This window comes from Panulirus ornatus, chromosome 59 (assembly GCF_036320965.1).
Source record: "Panulirus ornatus isolate Po-2019 chromosome 59, ASM3632096v1, whole genome shotgun sequence".
NCBI lineage: Eukaryota > Metazoa > Arthropoda > Malacostraca > Decapoda > Palinuridae > Panulirus > Panulirus ornatus.
Window position 1 is genome coordinate 19,837,369 of NC_092282.1, and position 22,744 is coordinate 19,860,112.

The 22,744-nt window shown below is 42.3% G+C and overlaps 1 protein-coding gene across 2 annotated transcripts in view; it reads left to right on the plus strand.

The window, feature by feature from the left end:
* Window positions 1-3,011: 3,011 nt before the first annotated feature.
* Window positions 3,012-22,744, plus strand: part of LOC139767214 (uncharacterized) — an 86,740-nt gene continuing 67,007 nt past the window's right edge. Inside the window, exon 1 of one of the 2 annotated variants that reach the window (XM_071696337.1) lies at window positions 3,012-3,324. In XM_071696337.1, coding sequence (XP_071552438.1) covers window positions 3,269-3,324 — 56 coding nt within the window. In that variant the 5' untranslated portion in view covers window positions 3,012-3,268. Of the gene's footprint in view, window positions 3,325-13,401; window positions 13,488-22,744 lie in introns of those variants that run through there. The other variant, XM_071696336.1, reaches the window with a different exon arrangement.

The window sequence follows — 22,744 nt, forward strand, 5'->3', positions numbered from 1 at the left end:
CATCCTAACACACCTGCTAATGATAACTAAAACACTCTGATCCACAGATGTAAGGGAAATGTGGTTGATGCACTTAAACAGTACAGTAGAGGCAACACACTGTAAGTCTTGCTGCTCAGCATAATACTGGCAAGCTGCATTTCTTAATCTCTGGTGTTAAAAGTTCACTTGAGGCAGCATCAACTGGTTAGACATGTTTTTCCGGTCAGGTTGGTCTGTACGTGCACGGGGATCCGGGCTCGCGGCAGTCCTGGTTGAGCGACGGCCAACGTTCCCCAGGTCAAGTCGGTCTGTACGTGCACTATTTCACACGCAGCGCGGTGCACCCAGTGTACGTCCTATTTACAGCTCACTGTTTCCGTCCACACATTGCTAAGATTCTCCTAAGGCCCATGCTAACGTACGGCCCTTCCCGTTGTATGGGATTCCTGGTAGATATAAGTGGTACTAGTAATCGAATAGCCATTTCCCTATCAGGGGCAATCATAGCCCAGCGGTTTACATGAGCTTAAATGAGAAAGACAGACAACAGGAGGGCTGATTGGCCCATGACTGGGTTGTCTGGTAAAAAAGAAAATGTAATTCTGTTCACCAGTTTCTTAAGCTGTCACCGACCCCCCGTTGCTGCACATTGGCCTTCTAGTGTCCCCGTTACCGCTGTCGTTTATACGTTATTTCTGGCGTTTTTCTCAAAGTGTACCTGAATATATGAAATATTTGTCTAAACGACTTTTGAAGGTATGCTTAGTCTTAGTATTCACTACGTCTGACGGTAACTTATTCCAGTGCTCAACACACCTATAGGAGAAGAAGCTTTTTCCCACGTCCTTACTACATCTTTTAGCTTTGAGTTTTGATCCATTTGTCCTGGTAACCATATATTCTTGTATTTTGAAAAGATGTTCTTGATTTACTTTATCGAACTTGTTCAGAATTTCTAATACGGAATAAGTCGCCGCGAACTCTAGATCATTTTAGGGAGAAGAGAGCCAATCGTTTTAGCCTTTTTCTGTATACCAGATTTCTAAGGGATGGGATGATTTTTGTCGCGCGTCTTTGTACTTGCTCTAATTTCTCCTCGTCTCTTTTTCTATAGTTTCGGGACCAAAATTGAACTACATATCCATGGTGTGGTTTTACTAGAGAATTATAAAGTGTGATAATTGTTTCTGGTGTCATGAAATCTGTTCCTGGCTATGAAACCTAACATTTGGTTGCCTGTTTTACTTGTTGCTTGACACTGTTTAGTGTACCTCAAATTGTTGATAATGACTCCAGAGTATTTCAGACTGTTGATAATGACAACTAGAAGGTCCTTTTCTTCATTTACTTTAGTTAGAGAATTTCCGAATAGTTTGTAGTTGTGACGTATATTCTTGGCTTCATAGTGCATAACTTTACACTTGTCCTCATTAAACTCCATTTGCCATCTGTCTGACCACTCTGCTAGTAAGTTAAGATCTCTTTGAATCATTTCGTAGTCCCGCCTGTTTACAACTCTACCACCTAGTTAAGTATCGTTAGTAAACTTGGAGATCTTAGATATGAGACCGAGTTCTAGGTCATTAATGTCTATTATGAAAAGAATTGGGCCTAGGACCGACCCCTGTAGCACACAACTCGTTACGTCTAGCTAATATGAGGCTTCGCCGTTTAATACTACACGCTGCTTTCTTCTGGTAAGCCAATGTTTGATCCATGTACAGAGTTCTTCAGCGATTCTGTGTACTTTGAGTTTATGTAAGATTCTCTTGTGAGGTACTTCATCGAAAGCATTTTGGATATTTGAATACACTACATCAGATGGTACTTTTTCTTCTCAATTCTGATAAATAACATTAGAAAATTCCAGCAAATTCGTCAAGCAGGATCTTCTGTAACGGAAATCGTTTTGGTTATCTGATATTTTGTGTTATATATATATCTTTTCTTTTTCTTTCAAACTATTCGCCATTTCCCGCATTAGCGAGGTAGCGTTAAGAACAGAGGACTGGGCCTTTGAGGGAATACCCTCACCTGGCCCAATTCTCTGTTCCTTCTTTTGGAACACGTGTGTGTGTGTGTGTGTGTGTGTGTGTGTGTAAACCTTAGACGGCTGTCCTCCGTCAGTCGTGGTATAACCACATCGTATCCGCGCCAGTGTGAGATCTGGTGAGGGGCAACATGGTGGTCAAGTCTTTCTAACTTTATACGACCTTTTGACAAGATGTCGTGGTTAACGTAGTTAAATTCTATATTAGGAATTCAATGACTAGGAAGATATGAATTTAGTTTAAGAATAAGAAATTAACTTTGAGGAGGATCGAGGCGTCAAAAACCAGGTGGCATTCGCTGCCAGACTTACGAATCATCGTAGCACGTAGTCCACCCACGCCTCACGCACGTGCCGAGAGAGTGACCGATTAACGATATTCTCTTACAATTGTTTGGTTATTAGTGAGTGGAATATCCGATCGTAGGAGTGATGCAAATGACGTCGTGTTTATTTCTCAGTATGTATCATGACTGTGTTAAATTCGTAATAAGAAACCTGGCACTGTCCATATTACCTCCCGTACTGGATTAAGTAAGCTGTAACATGCAATACACGTCGTGTTTATGTACAATAATACAAGGAAAAAAGTGACAATCAAAGACAAGGAAGATGCGTTGAGTGTGGAAGAGAGAAAAAGTAAATTACCGGAGTAATGAACCAAGGACACGGGACGAATTGCCTCGTTAATGCAACAAATGTCATCTGTACTTCATTACACAGTGACGAGGTCAGTGATATGTTGTTATTCATCACCAGCTCAACACAGGTGGCGCTCCTTACCTCGTCTGGGGTGAGGGCATAATGCTAACATCGACCACAATCACGGTATGTTATACCTCGCTCTGTCAGCACAACGTGTGTATATGGTCAACAAGCCAACGACATGGACAGGGTCTGTCCTGCCTTCAGTTTCGACAGTGTGCTGGTAGAAGTCGTGTGCTAGAAGGGAGGAGAGGAAATCTTCAACTACGCGGACACGCAAACGGTGAGCCGTACCAAAGGAGGGCGCGTCTCGCCACTGCGCGCAGTGCGCGGACACCCAGACCTTACCTCGGCAACATGGTCCGTCACTGGGGAGGAACTCCCTCACACCTGGACTCCCGTGCACGTACGGACCGAACTGGACCGGAAGGACGCGGTCCGTCGCTGAGCAAGGACTCCCTCACGGCCCGGTCGGCACTGTAGCTATGATCATATTGTGAGGACGTATGTAACCAACTGACGCTCCTTGAAATGAACTGTTATCACCAGAGACCAAGCAGCACCGCCAGTCATCATATGGGTGTACGGTAAGATGCAGCGCACATCTTACTTCACATTGAACTTAGTTATGTACATTTTACGTAACTGTTCCTCTGCTCATCATTCTTGATAGTGTATGAGGAAGCTCATGTGTGTTTACTTATGTTATAGCACATTTATCCTTGTATGGTGACCCGTATGCTTCTGTTTTTACACTTTTAGTGGATTTATGATTTACGCTGATATTTCCCTTACACTTGTGAATTAGGTTTTGTTTTAGTTATCATTAGTTATGTTGAGACGTATGCCACATTACTACTTCTGCCGCTGTTACTAGATTTAGATACTGAATATAAGAATGTTATCGACCTTTCCATAGCTCACAGGAAGATGAGTGATCATGGTAAGTTTGGCTGGCAGTCTTGCTGCCGTACTGGGTTAATATATAAGGTCTTGATTTAGAGAGTTTTACTGAAGCCATGGTTTATGGGTCCCCATTGTACTCATGATTGATCACAAACACGACGAACTCAGTGTATTTTGTGTCGTGTGTGCTTTTTTTATTCTCTCTCTCTCTCTCTCTCTCTCTCTCTCTCTCTCTCTCTCTCTCTCTCTCTCTCTCTCTCTCTCTCTCTCTCTCTCTCTCTCTCTCTCTCTCTCTCTCTCTGTTTTGAAATGTTTTGGGCACATGGAGAGAATGAGTGAGGAAAGATTGACCAAGAGGATATAAGTGTCGGAGGTGGAGGGAACGAGGAGAAGAGGGAGACCAAATTGGAGGTGGAAAGATGGAGTGAAAAAGATTTTCTGTGATCGGGGCCTGAACATGCAGGAGGGTGAAAGGAGGGCAAGGAATAGAGTGAATTGGAGCGAGGTGGTATACCGGGGTTGACGTGCTGTCATTGGATTGAATCAAGGCATGTGAAGCGTCTGGGGTAAACCATGGAAAGCTGTGTAGGTATGTATATTTGCGTGTGTGGACGTATGTATATACATGTGTATGGGGGTGGGTTGGGCCATTTCTTTCGTCTGTTTCCTTGCGCTACCTCGCAAACGCGGGAGACAGCAAAAAAAAAAAAAAAAATATATATATATATATATATATATATATATATATATATATATATATATTTTTTTTTTTATACTTTGTCGCTGTCTCCCGCGTTTGCGAGGTAGCGCAAGGAAACAGACGAAAGAAATGGCCCAACCCCCCCCCCCCCATACACATATACATACACACGTCCACACACGCAAATATACATATCTACACAGCTTTCCATGGTTTACCCCAGACGCTTCACATGCCTTGATTCAATCCACTGACAGCACGTCAACCCCGGTATACCACATCGCTCCAATTCACTCTATTCCTTGCCCTCCTTTCACCCTCCTGCATGTTCAGGCCACGATCACACAAAATCTTTTTCACTCCATCTTTCCACCTTCAATTTGGTCTCCCTCTTCTCCTCGTTCCCTCCACCTCCGACACATATATTCTCTTGGTCAATCTTTCCTCACTCATTCTCTCCATGTGCCCGAACCATTTCAAAACACCCTCTTCTGCTCCCTCTACCACGCTCTTTTTATTTCCACACATCTCTCTTACCCTTACGTTACTTACTCGATCAAACCACCTCACACCACTCATTGTCCTCAAACATCTCATTTCCAGCACATCCATCCTCCTGCGCACAACTCTATCCATAGCCCACGCCTCGCAACCATACAACATTGTTGGACCACTATTCCTTCAAACATACCCATTTTTGCTTTCCGAGATAATGTTCTCGACTTCCACACATTCTTCAAGGCTCCCAGAATTTTCGCCCCCTCCCCCACCCTATGATCCACTTCCGCTCCCATGGTTCCATCCGCTGCCAGATCCACTCCCAGATATCTAAAACACTTCACTTCCTCCAGTTTTTCTCCATTCAAACTCACCTCCCAATTGACTTGACCCTCAACCCCACTGTACCTAATAACCTTGCTCTTATTCACATTTACTCTTAACTTTCTTCTTTCACACACTTTACTAAACTCAGTCACCAGCTTCTGCAGTTTCTCACATGAATCAGCCACCAGCGCTGTATCATGAGCGAACAACAACTGACTCACTTCCCAAGCTCTCTCATCCCCAACAGACTTCATACTTGCCCCTCTTTCCAAAACTCTTGCATTCACCTCCCTAACAACCCCATCCATAAACAAATTAAACAACCATGGAGACATCACACACCTCTGCCGCAAACCTACATTCACTGAGAACCAATCACTTTCCTCTCTTCCTACACGTACACATGCCTTACATCCTCGATAAAAACTTTTCACTGCTTCTAACAACTTGCCTCCCACACCATATATTCTTAATACCTTCCACATAGCATCTCTATCAACTCTATCATATGCCTTCTCCAGATCCATAAATGCTACATACAAATCCATTTGCTTTTCTAAGTATTTCTCACATATATTCTTCAAAGCAAACACCTGATACACACATCCTCTACCACTTCTGAAACCACACTGCTCTTCCCCAATCTGATGCTCTGTACATGCCTTCACCCTCTCAATCAATATCCTCCCATATAATTTACCAGGAATACTCAACAAACTTATACCTCTGTAATTTGAGCACTCACTCTTATCCCCTTTGCCTTTGTACAATGGCACTATGCACGCATTCCGCCAATCCTCAGGCACCTCACCATGAGTCATACATACATTAGATAACCTTACCAACCAGTCAACAATACAGTCACCCCCTTTTTTAATAAATTCCACTGCAATACCATCCAAACCTGCTGCCTTGCCGGCTTTCATCTTCCGCAAAGCTTTTATTACTTCTTCTCTGTTTACCAAATCATTTTCTCTAACCCTCTCACTTTGCACACCACCTCGACCAATACACCCTATATCTGCCACTCTATCATCAAACACATTCAACAAACCTTCAAAATACTCACTCCATCTCCTTCTCACATCACCACTACTTGTTATCACCTCCCCATTTGCGCCCTTCACTGAAGTTCCCATTTGCTCCCTTGTCTTACGCACTTTATTTACCTCCTTCCAGAACATCTTTTTATTCTCCCTAAAATTTAATGATACTCTCTCACCCCAACTCTCATTTGCCCTTTTTTTCACCTCTTGCACCTTTCTCTTGACCTCCTGTCTCTTTCTTTTATACATCTCCCACTCAATTGCATTTTTTCCCTGCAAAAATCGTCCAAATGCCTCTCTCTTCTCTTTCACTAATACTCTTACTTCTTCATCCCACCACTCACTACCCTTTCTAATCAACCCACCTCCCACTCCCCTGGGGATAGGGGAGAAAGAGTACTTCCCACGCATTCCTCACGTGTCGTAGAAGGCGACTAAAGCGGACTGGAGCGGGGGGCTAGAAACCCTCTCCTCCTTGTATATTAACTTTTTAAAAGGGGAAAGAGAAGAAGGAGTCACGCGGGGAGTGCTCATCCTCCTCGAAGGCTCGGATTGGGGTGTCTAAATGTGGGTGGATGTGACCAAGATGAGGAAAAAGGAGAGATAGGTAGAATGTTTGAGGAAAGGAACCTGGATGTTTTGGCTCTGAGTGAAACGAAGCTTAAAGGTAAAGGGGAAGAGTGGTTTGGGAATGTCTTGGGAGTAAAGTCAGGGGTTAGTGAGAGGACAAGAGCAAGGGAAGGAGTAGCACTACTCCTGAAACAAGAGTGGTGGGAGTATGTGATAGAGTGTAAGAAAGTAAATTCTAGATTGATATGGGTAAAACTGAAAGTTGATGGAGAGAGATGGGTAATTATTGGTGCCTATGCACCTAGGCATGAGAAGAAAGATCATGAGAGGCAAGTGTTTTGAGAGCAGCTGAATGAGTGTGTTAGTGGTTTTGATACACAAGACCGAGTTATAGTGATGGTTGATTTGAATGCAAAGGTGAGTAATGTGGCAGTTGAGGGAATAATTGGTATACATGGGGCGTTCAGTGTTGTAAATGGAAATGGTGAAGAGCTTGTAGATTTATGTGCTGAAAAAGGGCTAGTGATTGGGAATACCTGGTTTAAAAAGCGAGATATACATAAGTATACGTATGTAAGTAGGAGAGATGGCCAGAGAGCGTTATTGGATTACGTGTTAATTGATAGTCGCGCAAAAGAGAGACTTTTGGATGTTAATGTGCTGAGAGGTGCAACTGGAGGGATGTCTGATCATTATCTTGTGGAGGCGAAGGTGAAGATTTGTACAGGTTTCCAGAAAAGAAGAGAGAATGTTAGGGTGAAGAGAGTGGTGAGAGTAAGTGAGCTTGGGAAGGAGACTTGTGTGAGGAAGTACCAGGAGAGACTGAGTACAGAATGGAAAAAGGTGAGAACAAAGGAGGTAAGGGGAGTGGGGGAGGAATGGGATGTATTTAGGGAAGCAGTGATGGATTGCGCAAAAGATGCTTGTGGCATGAGAAGCGTGGGAGGTGGGTTCATTAGAAAAGGTAGTGGGTTGTGGGATGAAGAAGTAAGATTATTAGTGAAAGAGAAGAGAGAGGCATTTGGACAATTTTTGCAGGGAAAAAATGCAATTGAGTGGGAGATGTATAAAAGAAAGAGGCAGGAGGTCAAAGAAAGGTGCAAGAGGTGAAAAAGAGGGCAAATGAGAGTTGGGGTGAGAGAATATCATTAAATTTTAGGGAGAATAAAAAGATTTTTTGGAAGGAGGTAAATAAAGTGCGTAAGACAAGGGAACAAATGGGAATTTCAGTGAAGGGGGCAAATGGGGAGGTGATAACAAGTAGCGGTGATGTGAGAAGGAGATGGAGTGAGTATATTGAAGGTTTGTTGAATGTGTTTGATGATAGAGTGGCAGATATAGGGTGTTTTGGTCGATGTGGTGTGCAAAGTGAGAGGGTTAGGGAAAATGATTTGGTAAATAGAGAAGAGGTAGTAAAAGCTTTACGGAAGATGAAAGCCGGCAAGGCAGCAGGTTTGGATGGTATTGCAGTGGAATTTATTAAAAAAGGGGTTGACTGCATTGTTGACTAGTTGGTAAGGTTATATAATATATGTATGACTCATGGTGAGGTGCCTGAGGATTGGCGGAATGCTTGCATAGTGCCATTGTACAAAGGCAAAGGGGACAAAGGTGAGTGCTCAAATTACAGAGGTATAAGTTTATTGAGTATTCCTGGTAAATTATATGGGAGGGTATTGATTGAGAGGGCGAAGGCATGTACAGAGCATCAGATTGCGGAAGAGCAGTGTGGTTTCAGAAGTGGTAGAGGATGTGTGGATCAGGTGTTTGCTTTGAGGAATGTATGTGAGAAATACTTAGAAAAACAAATGGATTTGTATGTAGCATTTATGGATCTGGAGAAGGCATATGAGAGAGTTGATAGAGATGCTCTGTGGAAGGTTTTAAGAATATATGGTGTGGGAGGCAAGTTGTTAGAAGCAGTGAAAAGTTTTTTATCGAGGATGTAAGGCATGTGTACGTGTAGGAAGAGAGGAAAGTGATTGGTTCACACTGAATATATGTTTGCGGCAGGGGTGTGTGATGTCTTCATGGTTGTTTAATTTGTTTATGAATGGGGTTGTTAGGGAGGTGAATGCAAGAGTTTTGGAAAGAGGGGCAAGTACGCAGTCTGTTGTGGATGAGAGAGCTTGGGAAGTGAGTCAGTTGTTGTTCGCTGATGATACATCGCTCGTGGCTGATTCATGTAAGAAACTGCAGAAGCTGGTGACTGAGTTTGGTAAAAGGTGTGAAAGAAGAAAGTTAAGAGTAAATGTGAATAAGAGCAAGGTAATTAGGTACAGTAAGGTTGAGGGTCAAGTCAATTGGGAGGTAAGTTTGAATGGAGAAAAACTGGAGGAAGTAAAGTGTTTTAGATATCTGGGAGTGGATCTGGCAGCGGATGGAACCATGGAAGCGGAAGTGAATCATAGGGTGGGGGAGGTGGAGAAAATTCTGAGAGCCTTGAAGAATGTTTGGAAGTCGAGAACATTATCTCGGAAAGCAAAAATGGGAATGTTTGAAGGAATAGTGGTTCCAACAATGTTGTATGGTTGCGAGGCGTGGGCTATGGATAGAGTTGTGCGCAGGAGGGTGGATGTGCTGGAAATGAGAAGCTTGAGGACAGTATGTGGTGTGAGGTGGTTTGATCGAGTAAGTAATGTAAGGGGAAGAGAGATGTGTAGTAATAAAAAGAGTGTGGTTGAGAGAGCAGAAGAGGGTGTTTTGAAATGGTTTGGTCACATGGAGAGAATGAGTGAGGAAAGATTGACAAAGAGGATATATGTGTCGGAGGTGGAGGGAACGAGGAGAAGTGGGAGACCAAATTGGAGGTGGAAAGATGGAGTGAAAAAGATTTTGAGTGATCGGGGCCTGAACATGCAGGAGGGTGAAAGGCGTGCAAGGAATAGAGTGAATTGGAACGATGTGGTATACCGGGGTCGACGTGCTCTCAATGGATTGAACGAGGGCATGTGAAGCGTCTGGGGTATACCATGGAAAGTTGTGTGGGGCCTGGATGTGGAAAGGGAGCCGTGGTTTCGGTGCATTATTACATGACAGCTAGAGACTGAGTGTGAACGAATGGGGCCTTTGGTGTCTTTTCCTAGCGCTACCTCGCACACATGAGGGGGGAGGGGGTTGTTATTCCATGTGTGGCGAGGTGGCGATGGGAACAAATAAAGGCAGACAGTATGAATTAGGGTACATGTGTATATATGTATATGTCTGAGTGTTTATATATATGTGTGTACATTGAGATGTATAGGTATGTATATTTGCGTGTGTTGACGTGTATGTATATACATGTGTATGTGGGCGGGTTGGGCCATTCTTTCGTCTGTTTCCTTGCGCTACCTCACTAACGCGGGAGACAGCGACAAAGCAAAATAAATCAATATACATATATATATATATATATATATATATATATATATATATATATATATATATATATATATATATAAATATACATTTATCATACTTATTCGCTGTTTCCCGCATCACCAAGGTAAAGCAAAGAAACAGACGAAGAATGGCCCAACCACTCATATACACATTTTTTATTTTATTTTATTGTGTTTGTATCATCAGCGAACAACAACTGACTCACTTCCCAAGCTCTCTCATCCACAACAGACTGCATACTTGCCCCTCTTTCCAAAACTCTTGCATTCACCTCTCTAACAACCCAATCCATAAACAAATTGAACAACCATGGAGACATCACATACCCCTGCCGCAAACCTACATTCACTGAGAACCAATCACTTTCCTCTCTTCCTACACGTACACATGCCTTACATCCTCGATAAAAACTTTTCACTGCTTCTAACAACTTGCCTCCAACACCACATATTCTTAATACCTTCCATAGAGGATCTCTATCAACTCTCTCATATGCCTTCTCCAGATCCATAAATGCTACATACAAATCCATTTGCTTTTCTAAGTATTTCTCACATACATTCTTCAAAGCAAACACCTGATCCACACATCCTCTACCAATTCTCAAACCACACTGCTCTTCCCCAGTCTGATGCTCTGTACATGCCTTCACCCTCTCAATCAATACCCTCCCATATAATTTACCAGGAATACTCAACAAACTTATACCTCTGTAATTTGAGCACTCACTCTTATCCCCTTTGCCTTTGTACAATGGCACTATGCAAGTATTCCGCCAATCCTCAGGCACCTCACCATGAATCATACATACATTAAATAACCTTACCAACCAGTCAACAATACAGTCACCCCCTTTTTTAATAAATTCCACTGCAATACCATCCAAACCCGCTGCCTTGTCGGCTTTCATCTTCCGCAAAGCTTTTACTGCCTCTTCTCTGTTTAACAAATCATTTTCCCTAACCCTCTCACTTTGCACACCACCTCGACCAAAACACCCTATATCTGCCACTCTATCATCAAACACATTCAACAAACCTACAAAATACTCACTCTATCTCCTTCTCACATCACCACTACTTGTTATCACCTCCCCATTTGCCCCCTTCACTGAAGTTCCCATTTGTTCCCTTGTCTTACGCACTTTATTTACCTCCTTCCAAAACATCTATTTATTCTCCCTAAAATTTAATGATACTCTCTCACCCCAACTCTCATTTGCCCTCTTTTTCACCTCTTGCACCTTTCTCTTGACCTCCTGTCTCTTTCTTTTATACATCTCCCACTCATTTGCATTTTTTCCCTGCAAAAATCGTCCAAATGCCTCTCTCTTCTTTTTCACCAATAATCTTACTTCTTCATCCCACCGCTCACTACCCTTTCTAATGAACCCACCTCCCACGCTTCTCATGCCAGAAGCATCTTTTGCGCAATCCATCACTGCTTCCCTAAATACATCCCATTCCTCCCCCACTCCCCTTACCTCCTTTGTTCTCACCTTTTTCCATTCTGTACTCAGTCTCTCCTGGTACTTCCTCACACAAGTCTCCTTCCCAAGCTCACTTACTCTCACCATTCTCTTCAACCCAACATTCTCTCTTCTTTTCTGAAAACCCCTACAGATCTTCACCTTCGCCTCCACAAGATAATGATCAGACATCCCTCCAGTTGCACCTCTCAGCACATTAACATCCAAAAGTCTCTCTTTTGCGCGACTATCAATTAACACGTAATCCAATAACGCTCTCTGGCCATCTCTCCTACTTACATACGTATACTTATGTATATCTCGCTTTTTAAACCAGGTACTCCCAATCACCAGTCCTTTTTCAGCACATAAATCTACAAGCTCTTCACCATTTCCATTTACAACACTGAACACCCCATGTATACCAATTATTCCCTCAACTGCCACATTACTCACCTTTGCATTCAAATCACCCATCACTGTAACCCGGTCTTGTGCATCAAAACCACTAACACACTCATTCAGCTGCTCCTAAAACACTTGCCTCTCATGATCTTTTTTCTCATGCCGATGTGCATATGCACCAATAATCATCCATCTCTCTCCATCAACTTTCAGTTTACCCATATCAATCTAGAATTTACTTTCTTACACTCTATCACATACTCCCACAACTCCTGTTTCAGGAGTAGTGATATTCCTTCCCTTGCCCTTGTCCTCTCACTAACCCCTGACTTTACTCCCAAGACATTCCCAAACCACTCTTCCCCTTTACCCTTGAGCTCCGTTTCACTCAGAGCCAAAACATCCAGGTTCCTTTCCTCAAACATACTACCTAACCTTCCTTTTTTCTCATCTTGGTTTCATCCACACACATCCGGGAGTGCTACTGCTAGGGTGTGATCGCTCCTAACAGACAAATGACTATTCGAATACTATGTACTCGAATACCCTTCGTCTCACGTTAGTGAGCAACGGGGTCTACACCGGTCATTTCCCATCAGGCTCACACAGCCAGCAGATAGCATTTTACCGAACCTAACTGTACAACGCGGAGGTATATGAATACGAAGAAAGTGCATATGAAGGTGCGCGTGGGCCCGTTATGTGAACCAGTCACACAAACACATAATAAATAACAAACTTATAGTCGATACCAGATTAAATGTTTAACGTTATCACGCGAAATTCATCGTAAACAGTATGTTATTAATTACACATAACTCATATCATGAGCCACTGTTAGTCTACCGTACACTATACATGAAAGATACCCGACCATGTTGAGCTGGTCAGTGACTCTAGGTGCTGTCAGGCCGTGGGCAAAGCCGCAGGTTTAGTGTTATGTGGGACTTGGGACTGCCAACTCACCCTCGCTCATACCCTCTGGGTATACGACACGCGCCACGGCGGATATACACAGCTCTACACGTATAACGATTGTAGTATTAGTCGTCACGTTTCCTGAGAATGATTAATCTGTTGGCTTGAAGACTACATGAATTACAGATTAACTACAGACAGCTCACACAACGTAAACTGATACGATCGAACGATATTCAATATAACAAATTGTGGCAGCGCTGCCAGACATACAATAGAAATTCGTAAGAACTTAGAGCCCTCATAGTCTGCAAACATGCATTAAACCATTATCTAGTATGTACTGGTTAACGAAACAATGCCAATTTGTACGACCGATGTAGTATGTGGAATATAGCAGGTGTCAGCGAGTGCGTACAACATTTTCCAGTAAGCCGGCGCTGCGAGCTCAATGGTCGAATGTAAACAAGTGGATAGACACCACGCACAGGAGGAAGACAAGTACCGGTGTTGTGTGAGCCACGTCAGGTAATATTGATGTCTCGTCCATCTACATAAAATATGAATGTTAACAGTTTACCATATTTTTGTTCCAAGAAAATGGATATTTATGTTACAGTAATTGATAACGTTAATATCATTATCATAATTGCGATTATATTTCATGTTACCATACGTTCACGTGTGTATCTTGTCATATGAATTATCATGTCTGCAGTGTTCAGGTGATTCGTGCAATAGATTACTTGGGATGCTCACGGACATGATAGGTCAAGTGTAATGTATTGCAACAGTAATGAAAACTTGTTTTTTGTCGCATAAATGAATATTAAACAATGTCTCCGCCCAGTTAGGTTAATATACTTACTGGTTACATCTCACGAAGTAGTTTTATTTGTTTATTACGTACTGTAATACTACACTTTTACCATAGGCGAAAGATTACATACAATTTCTAATATTTTAGTTATGATTGCACCAGGACACCAGAATCCTTTTCTGAAGACATCAACTAGTGTAGTTATACAATTTAGAGATTATCGAACATATTAGTGCGTCCAGTTCCAGCGCTCACGGTGTAGTGCTAACACAGTTTCGAAAAGGAAATACCGGACGACCAAAATATAGCAACACAAGAGATAACAATATAATGTCATTGTGTCCGTTTAGTGATTGATTATTTTGTTTTCGTGTTGGTAGTTTACCACATGTCGGTACCGGTGTGTGTGTTAATCATCTTATTTTTGTTTTAAAGATATCGCACCAAGTTGGTTTTGTCTTTACTTGAGGTATATATGTCGAACATTACTGATAAAGAAAAATATCATTGATTTTCATTTTGAAGCTCTGATGACGTTGTGCATATCGAGCCACTACACTGTAATTATATGAGTCTTTTTCCCATAACATAGCCCTACATACCGAAGTTAATCTGTGGCCCAGAGTAGAGGATTCTTGGGTTGGGAAACCTGTCTTGTGTCTGCTTGATGCAATATCAAAGACTAAACGTTTATACTATTTGATCCAATATGTGGGGGTATCCATTAAATTTTTTTCATGCCTTTATGTTCCCTGAGAGCAAGTTATATATATATATATATATATATATATATATATATATATATCATACAAACCTCCAACAGCCAGGATCGAACCCGGGACCCCTGTGCAGCAGGCGGGAGCGCTACCGCTAGGCTATGATCGCTCTTAATAGGGAAATGACTATTCGAATACTAGTACTGGAATACCCTTCGTCTCACGTTGGTGAGCATAGGGTTCTACACCGGTCATTTCCCATGAGGCTCACACAGCCGGCAGATAGCATTTTACCGAACCTAACTGTACAACAGGGAGGTATATGAATACAAACAAAGTGCATATGAACGCGCACCTTCATATAGCATACAAACTTCCAGCAGCCAGGATCGAACCCGGGACTCCTGTGCAATATTAGTGATGGTCTATACAAATTGGATAACTTTATGGTTAATAGAATTTGTAAACAATTCACCTTCTCCACATAATAATAATACGCTCGTTGTCTGTCTTGGACAATCGCATGTTTACCAAATGACGTCCTAGCATCGTCTCTGCGTTGTATATCAACTGACATATTTCTCTCTTGTGTCTCCCCTGTTAATGTGATTATTACGCGAAAGTGCACTTGGGAACTTATGTTTCATTTTCCCCGTGGACTCTTAGGAATATATATATATATATATATATATATATATATATATATATATATATATATATATATATATATATATATATATATGGATAGAGTTGTGCGCAGGAGGATGGATGTGCTGGAAATGAGATGTTTGAGGACAATGTGTGGTGTGAGGTGGTTTGATCGAGTGAGTAACGTAAGGGTAAGAGAGATGTGTGGAAATAAAAAGAGCGTGGTTGAGAGAGCAGAAGAGGGTGTTTTGAAGTGGTTTGGGCACATGGAGAGGATGAGTGAGGAAAGATTGACCAAGAGGATATATGTGTCGGAGGTGGAGGGAGCAAGGAGAAGAGGGAGACCAAATTGGAGGTGGAAAGATGGAGTGAAAAAGATTTTGTGTGATCGGGGCCTGAACATGCAGGAGGGTGAAAGGAGGGCAAGGAATAGAGTGAATTGGAGCGATGTGGTATACCGGGGTTGACGTGCTGTCAGTGGATTGAATCAAGGCATGTGAAGCGTCTGGGGTAAACCATGGAAAGCTGTGTAGGTATGTATATTTGCGTGTGTGGACGTATGTATATACATGTGTATGGGGGGGGGTTGGGCCATTTCTTTCGTCTGTTTCCTTGCGCTACCTCGCAAACGCGGGAGACAGCGACAAAGTATAAAAAAAAAAAATATATATATATATATATATATATATATATATATATATATATATATATATATATATATATATCCTCAAACATACTACCTATCTCTCCTTTTTTCACATCTTGGTTACATCCACACACATTTAGGCACCCCACTCTGAGCCTTCGAGGAGGATAATCACTCCCCGCGTGACTCCTTCTTCTGTTTCCCATTTTAGAAAGTTAATACAAGGAGGGGAGGATTTCCGGCCCCCCGCTCCCGTCCCCTCTAGTCGCTTTCTACGACACGCGAGGAATACGTGGGAAGTATTCTTTCACCCCTATCCCCATGTGTGTGGATGTAACCAAGATGTGAAAAAAGGAGAGATAGGTAGTATGTTTGAGGAAAGGAACCTGGATGTTTTGGCTCTGAGTGAAACGAAGCTCAAGGGTAAAGGGGAAGAGTGGTTTGGAAATGTCTGGGGAGTGAAGTCAGGGGTTAGTGAGAGGACAAGAGCAAGGGAAGGAGTAGCAATACTCCTGAAACAGGAGTTGTGGGAGTATGTGATAGAATGTAAGAAAGTAAATTCTCGATTAATATGGGTAAAATTGAAAGTTGATGGAGAGAGGTGGGTGATTATTGGTGCATATGCACCCGGGCATGAGAAGAAAGATCATGAGAGGCAAGTGTTTTGGGAGCAGCTGAATGAGTGTGTTAGCGGTTTTGATGCACGAGACCGGGTTATAGTGATGGGTGATTTGAAAGCAAAGGTGAGTAATGTGGCAGTTGAGGGAATAATTGGTATGCATGGGGTGTTCAGTGTTGTAAATGGAAATGGTGAAGAGCTTGTAGATTTATGTGCTGAAAAAGGACTGATGATTGGGAATACCTGGTTTAAAAAGCGAGATATACATAAGTATACTTATGTAAGTAGGAGAGATGGCCAGAGAGCGTTATTGGATTACGTGTTAATTGACAGGCGTGCGAAAGAGAGACTTTTGGATGTTAATGTGCTGAGAGGTGCAACTGGAGGGATGTCTGATCATTATCTTGTGGAGGCTAAGGTGAAGATTAGTATGGGTTTTCAGAAAAGAGGAGTGAATGTTGGGGTGAAGAAGGTGGTGAGAGTAAGTGAGCTTGGGAAGGAGACCTGTGTGGGGAAGTACCAGGAGAGACTGTGTACAGAATGGAAAAAGGTGAGAACAATGGAAGTAAGGGGAGTGGGGGAGGAATGGGATGTATTTAGGGAATCAGTGATGGATTGCGCAAAAGATGCTTGTGGCATGAGAAGAGTGGGAGGTGGGCTGTTTAGAAAGGGTAGTGAGTGGTGGGATGAAGAAGTAAGAGTATTAGTGAAAGAGAAGAGAGAGGCATTTGGACGATTTTTGCAGGGAAAAAATGCAATTGAGTGGGAGAAGTATAAAAGAAAGAGACAGGAGGTCAAGAGAAAGGTGCAAGAGGTGAAAAAAAGGGCAAATGAGAGTTGGGGTGAGAGACTATCAGTAAATTTTAGGGAGAATAAAAAGATGTTCTGGAAGGAGGTAAATAGGGTGCGTAAGACAAGGGAGCAAATGGGAACTTCAGTGAAGGGCGTAAATGGGGAGGTGATAACAAGTAGTGGTGATGTGAGAAGGAGATGGAATGAGTATTTTGAAGGTTTGTTGAATGTGTCTGATGACAGAGTGGCAGATATAGGGTGTTTTGGTCGAGGTGGTGTGCAAAGTGAGAGGGTTAGGGAAAATGATTTGGTAAACAGAGAAGAGGTAGTAAAAGCTTTGCGGAAGATGAAAGCCGGCAAGGCAGCAGGTTTGGATGGTATTGCAGTGGAATTTATTAAAAAAGGGGGTGACTGTATTGTTGACTGGTTGGTAAGGTTATTTAATGTATGTATGACTCATGGTGAGGTGCCTGAGGATTGGCGGAATGCGTGCATAGTGCCATTGTACAAAGGCAAAGGGGATAAGAGTGAGTGCTCAAATTACAGAGGTATAAGTTTGTTGAGTATTCCTGGTAAACTATATGGGAGGGTATTGATTGAGAGGGTGAAGGCATGTACAGAGCATCAGATTGGGGAAGAGCAGTGCGGTTTCAGAAGTGGTAGAGGATGTGTGGATCAGGTGTTTGCTTTGAAGAATGTATGTGAGAAATACTTAGAAAAGCAAATGGATTTGTATGTAGCATTTATGGATCTGGAGAAGGCATATGATAGAGTTGATAGAGATGCTCTGTGGAAGGTATTAAGAATATATGGTGTGGGAGGCAAGTTGTTAGAAGCAGTGAAAAGTTTTTATCGAGGATGTAAGGCATGTGTACGAATAGGAAGAGAGGAAAGTGATTGGTTCTCAGTGAATGTAGGTTTGCGGCAGGGGTGTGTGATGTCTCCATGGTTGTTTAATTTGTTTATGGATGGGGTTGTTAGGGAGGTAAATGCAAGAGTCCTGGAAAGAGGGGCAAGTATGAAGTCTGTTGGGGATGAGAGAGCTTGGGAAGTGAGTCAGTTGTTGTTCGCTGATGATACAGCGCTGGTGGCTGATTCATGTGAGAAACTGCAGAAGCTGGTGACTGAGTTTGGTAAAGTGTGTGGAAGAAGAAAGTTAAGAGTAAATGTGAATAAGAGCAAGGTTATTAGGTACAGTAGGGTTGAGGGTCAAGTCAATTGGGAGGTGAGTTTGAATGGAGAAAAACTGGAGGAAGTGAAGTGTTTTAGATATCTGGGAGTGGATCTGTCAGCGGATGGAACCATGGAAGCGGAAGTGGATCATAGGGTGGGGGAGGGGGCGAAAATTTTGGGAGCCTTGAAAAATGTGTGGAAGTCGAGAACATTATCTCGGAAAGCAAAAATGGGTATGTTTGAAGGAATAGTGGTTCCAACAATGTTGTATGGTTGCGAGGCGTGGGCTATGGATAGAGTTGTGCGCAGGAGGATGGATGTGCTGGAAATGAGATGTTTGAGGACAATGTGTGGTGTGAGGTGGTTTGATCGAGTAAGTAACGTAAGGGTAAGAGAGATGTGTGGAAATAAAAAGAGCGTGGTTGAGAGAGCAGAAGAGGGTGTTTTGAAATGGTTTGGGCACATGGAGAGAATGAGTGAGGAAAGATTGACCAAGAGGATATATGTGTCGGAGGTGGAGGGAACGAGGAGAAGAGGGAGACCAAATTGGAGGTGGAAAGATGGAGTGAAAAAGATTTTGTGTGATCGGGGCCTGAACATGCAGGAGGGTGAAAGGAGGGCAAGGAATAGAGTGAATTGGAGCGATGTGGTATACAGGGGTTGACGTGCTGTCAGTGGATTGAATCAAGGCATGTGAAGCGTCTGGGGTAAACCATGGAAAGCTGTGTAGGTATGTATATTTGCGTGTGTGGACGTGTGTATGTACGTGTGTATGGGGGTTGGGCCATTTCTTTCGTCTGTTTCCTCGCGCTACCTCGCAAACGCGGGAGACAGCGACAAAGTATAAAAAAAAAAAAAAAAAAAAAAAAAAAAATATATATATATATATATATATATATATATATATATATATATATATATATATATATATATATATATATATATATATATATGATCATAGTATTGACTGGAGTAATGCCATCTTAGTTATTAACTCTAACTTTATTATCACGAGAAATATCATTGAATCTTCTATTGTTAAATGCACAAAGAATTATAATCTTAATATTAGTGATGGTCTGTACGAATTAGATAACTTTATTGTTGATAAAATTTGTAACATAAGTTTATGAACGCTCGTTGTCTTGTCTTCGACAATCCCGTGTTTACCAAATGGCGTCCTAGCTTCGTCTCTTGGATGTATATCAACTGACTTATATTTCTCACTTGTGTCTTCCCTGATGATATGATTATTACACGAAAGTGTACTTCGGACCTTATCGTGTTTCATTTTCCCCGTTAACTCATAGGAACATATATATATATATATATATATATATATATATATATATATATATATATATATATATATATATATATATATATATATATATATATATATACTTTTTTTTTTATACTTTGTCGCTGTCTCCCGCGTTTGCGAGGTAGCGCAAGGAAACAGACGAAAGAAATGTTCCAACCCCCCCATACACATGTATATACATACGTCCACACACGCAAATATACATACCTACACAGCTTTCCATGGTTTACCCCAGACACTTCACATGCCCAGATTCAATCCACTGACACCACGTCAACCCCGGTATACCACATCGCTCCAAGTCACTCTATTCCTTGCCCTCCTTTCGCCTTCCTGCATGTTCAGGCCCCGATCACATAAAATCTTTTTCACTCCATCTTTCCACCTCTAATTTGGTCTCCCACTTCTCCTCGTTCCCTCCACCACCGACACATATATCATCTTGGTCAATCTTTCCTCACTCATTCTCTCCATGTGCCCAAACCATTTCAAAACACCCTCTTCTGCTCTCTCAACCACGCTCTTTTTATTTCCACACATCTCTCTTACACTTACGTTACTTACTCGATCAAACCACCTCACACCACACATTGTCCTCAAACACCTCATTTCCAGCACATCCATCCTCCTGCGCACAACTCTATCCATAGCCCACTCCTCGCAACCATACAACATTGTTGGAACCACTATTCCTTCAAACATACCCATTTTTGCTTTCCCAGATAATGTTCTCGACTTCCACACATTCTTCAAGGCTCCCAGGATTTTCGCCCCCTCCCCCACCCTATGATCCACTTCCGCTTCCATGGTTCCATCCGCTGCCAGATCCACTCCCAGATATCTAAAACACTTTACTTCCTCCAGTTTTGCTCCATTCAAACTTACCTCCCAATTGACTTGACCGTCAACCCTACTGTACCTAATAACCTTGCTCTTATTCACATTTACTCTTAACTTTCTTCTTTCACACACTTTACCAAACTCAGTCACCAGCTTCTGCAGTTTCTCACATGAATCAGCCACCAGCGCTGTATCATCAGCGAACAACAAACTGACTCACTTCCCAAGCTCTCTCATCCCCAACAGACTTCATACTTGCCCCCCTTTCCAAAACTCTTGCATTCAACTCCCTAACAACCCCATCCATAAACAAATTAAACAACCATGGAGACATCACACACCCCTGCCGCAAACCTACATTCACTGAGAACCAATCACTTTCCTCTCTTCCTACACGTACACATGCCTTACATCCTCGATAAAAACTTTTCACTGCTTCTAACAACTTGCCTCCCACACCATATTTTCTTAATACCTTCCACAGAGCATCTCTATCAACTCTATTATATGCCATCTCCAAATCCATAAATGCTACATACAAATCCATTTGCTTTTCTAAGTATTTCTCACATACTTTCTTCAAAGCAAACACCTGATCCACACATCCTCTGCCACTTCTGAAACCACACTGCTCTTCCCCAATCTGATGCTCTGTACATGCCTTCACCCTCTCAATCAACACCCTCCCATATATATATATATATATATATATATATATATATATATATATATCATCAGCGAACAACAACTGACTCACTTCTCAAGCTCTCTCATCCCCAACAGACTGCATACTTGCCCCTCTTTCCAAAACTCTTGCATTCACCTCCCTAACAACCCCATCCATATACAAATTAAACAACCATGGAGACATCACACACCCCTGCCGCAAACCTACATTCACTGAGAACCAATCACTTTCCTCTCTTCCTACACGTACACATGCCTTACATCCTCGATAATAACTTTTCACTGCTTCTAACAACTTGCCTCCCACACCATATATTCTTAGTACCTTCCACAGAGCATCTCTATCAACTCAATCATATGCATTCTCCAGATCCATAAATGCTACATACAGATCCATTTGCTTTTCTAAGTATTTCTCACATACATTTTCAAAGCAAACACCTGATCCACACATCCTTAAGCACTTCTGAAACCACACTGCTCTTCCCCAATCTGATGCTCTGTACATGCCTTCACCCAGTCAATCAATACCCTCCCATATAATTTATCAGGAATACTCAACAGGCTTATACCTCTGTAATTTGAGCACTCACTCTTATCCCCTTTGCCTTTGTACAATGGCACTATGCAAGCATTCCGCCAATCCTCAGGCACCTCACCACGAATCATACATACATTAAATAACCTTACCAACCAGTCAGCAATACAGTCAACAATACCATCCAAGCCTGCTGCCTTGCCGGCTTTCATCTTCCGCAAAGCTTTTACTACCTCTTCTTTGTTTAACAAATCATTTTCCCTAACCCTCTCGCTTTGCACACCACCTCGACCAAATCACCCTATATCTGCCACTCTATCATCAAACACATTCAGCAAACCTTCAAAATACTCACTCCATCTCCTCACATCACCACTACATGTTATCACCTCCCCATTAACCCCCTTCACTGAAGTTCCCATTTGCTCCCTTGTCTTACGCACTTTATTTACCTCCTTCCAGAACATCTTTTTATTCTCCCTAGAATTTAATGATACTCTCTCACCCCAACTCTCATTTGCCCTCTTTTTCACCTCTTGCACCTTTCTCTTGACCTCCTGCCTCTTTCTATTATATATCTCCCACTCATTTGCATTTTCCCCTACAAAAATCGTCCAAATGCCTTTCTCTTTTCTTTCACTAATAATCTTACTTCTTCATCCCACCACTCACTATCCTTTCTAATCAACCCACCTCCCACGCTTCTCATGCCACAAGCATCTTTTGGGCAAGCCATCACTGCTTCCCTAAATACATCCCATTCCTCCCCCACTCCCCTTACCTCCTTTGTTCTCACCTTTTTCCATTCTGTACTCAGTCTCTCCTGGTACTTAATCGCACAAGTCTCCTTCCCAAGCTCCCTTACTCTCACCACCCTCTTCACCCCAACATTCACTCTTCTTTTCTGAAAACCCATACAAATCTTCACCTTCGCCTCCACAAGATAATGATCAGACATCCCTCCAGTTGCACCTCTCAGCAC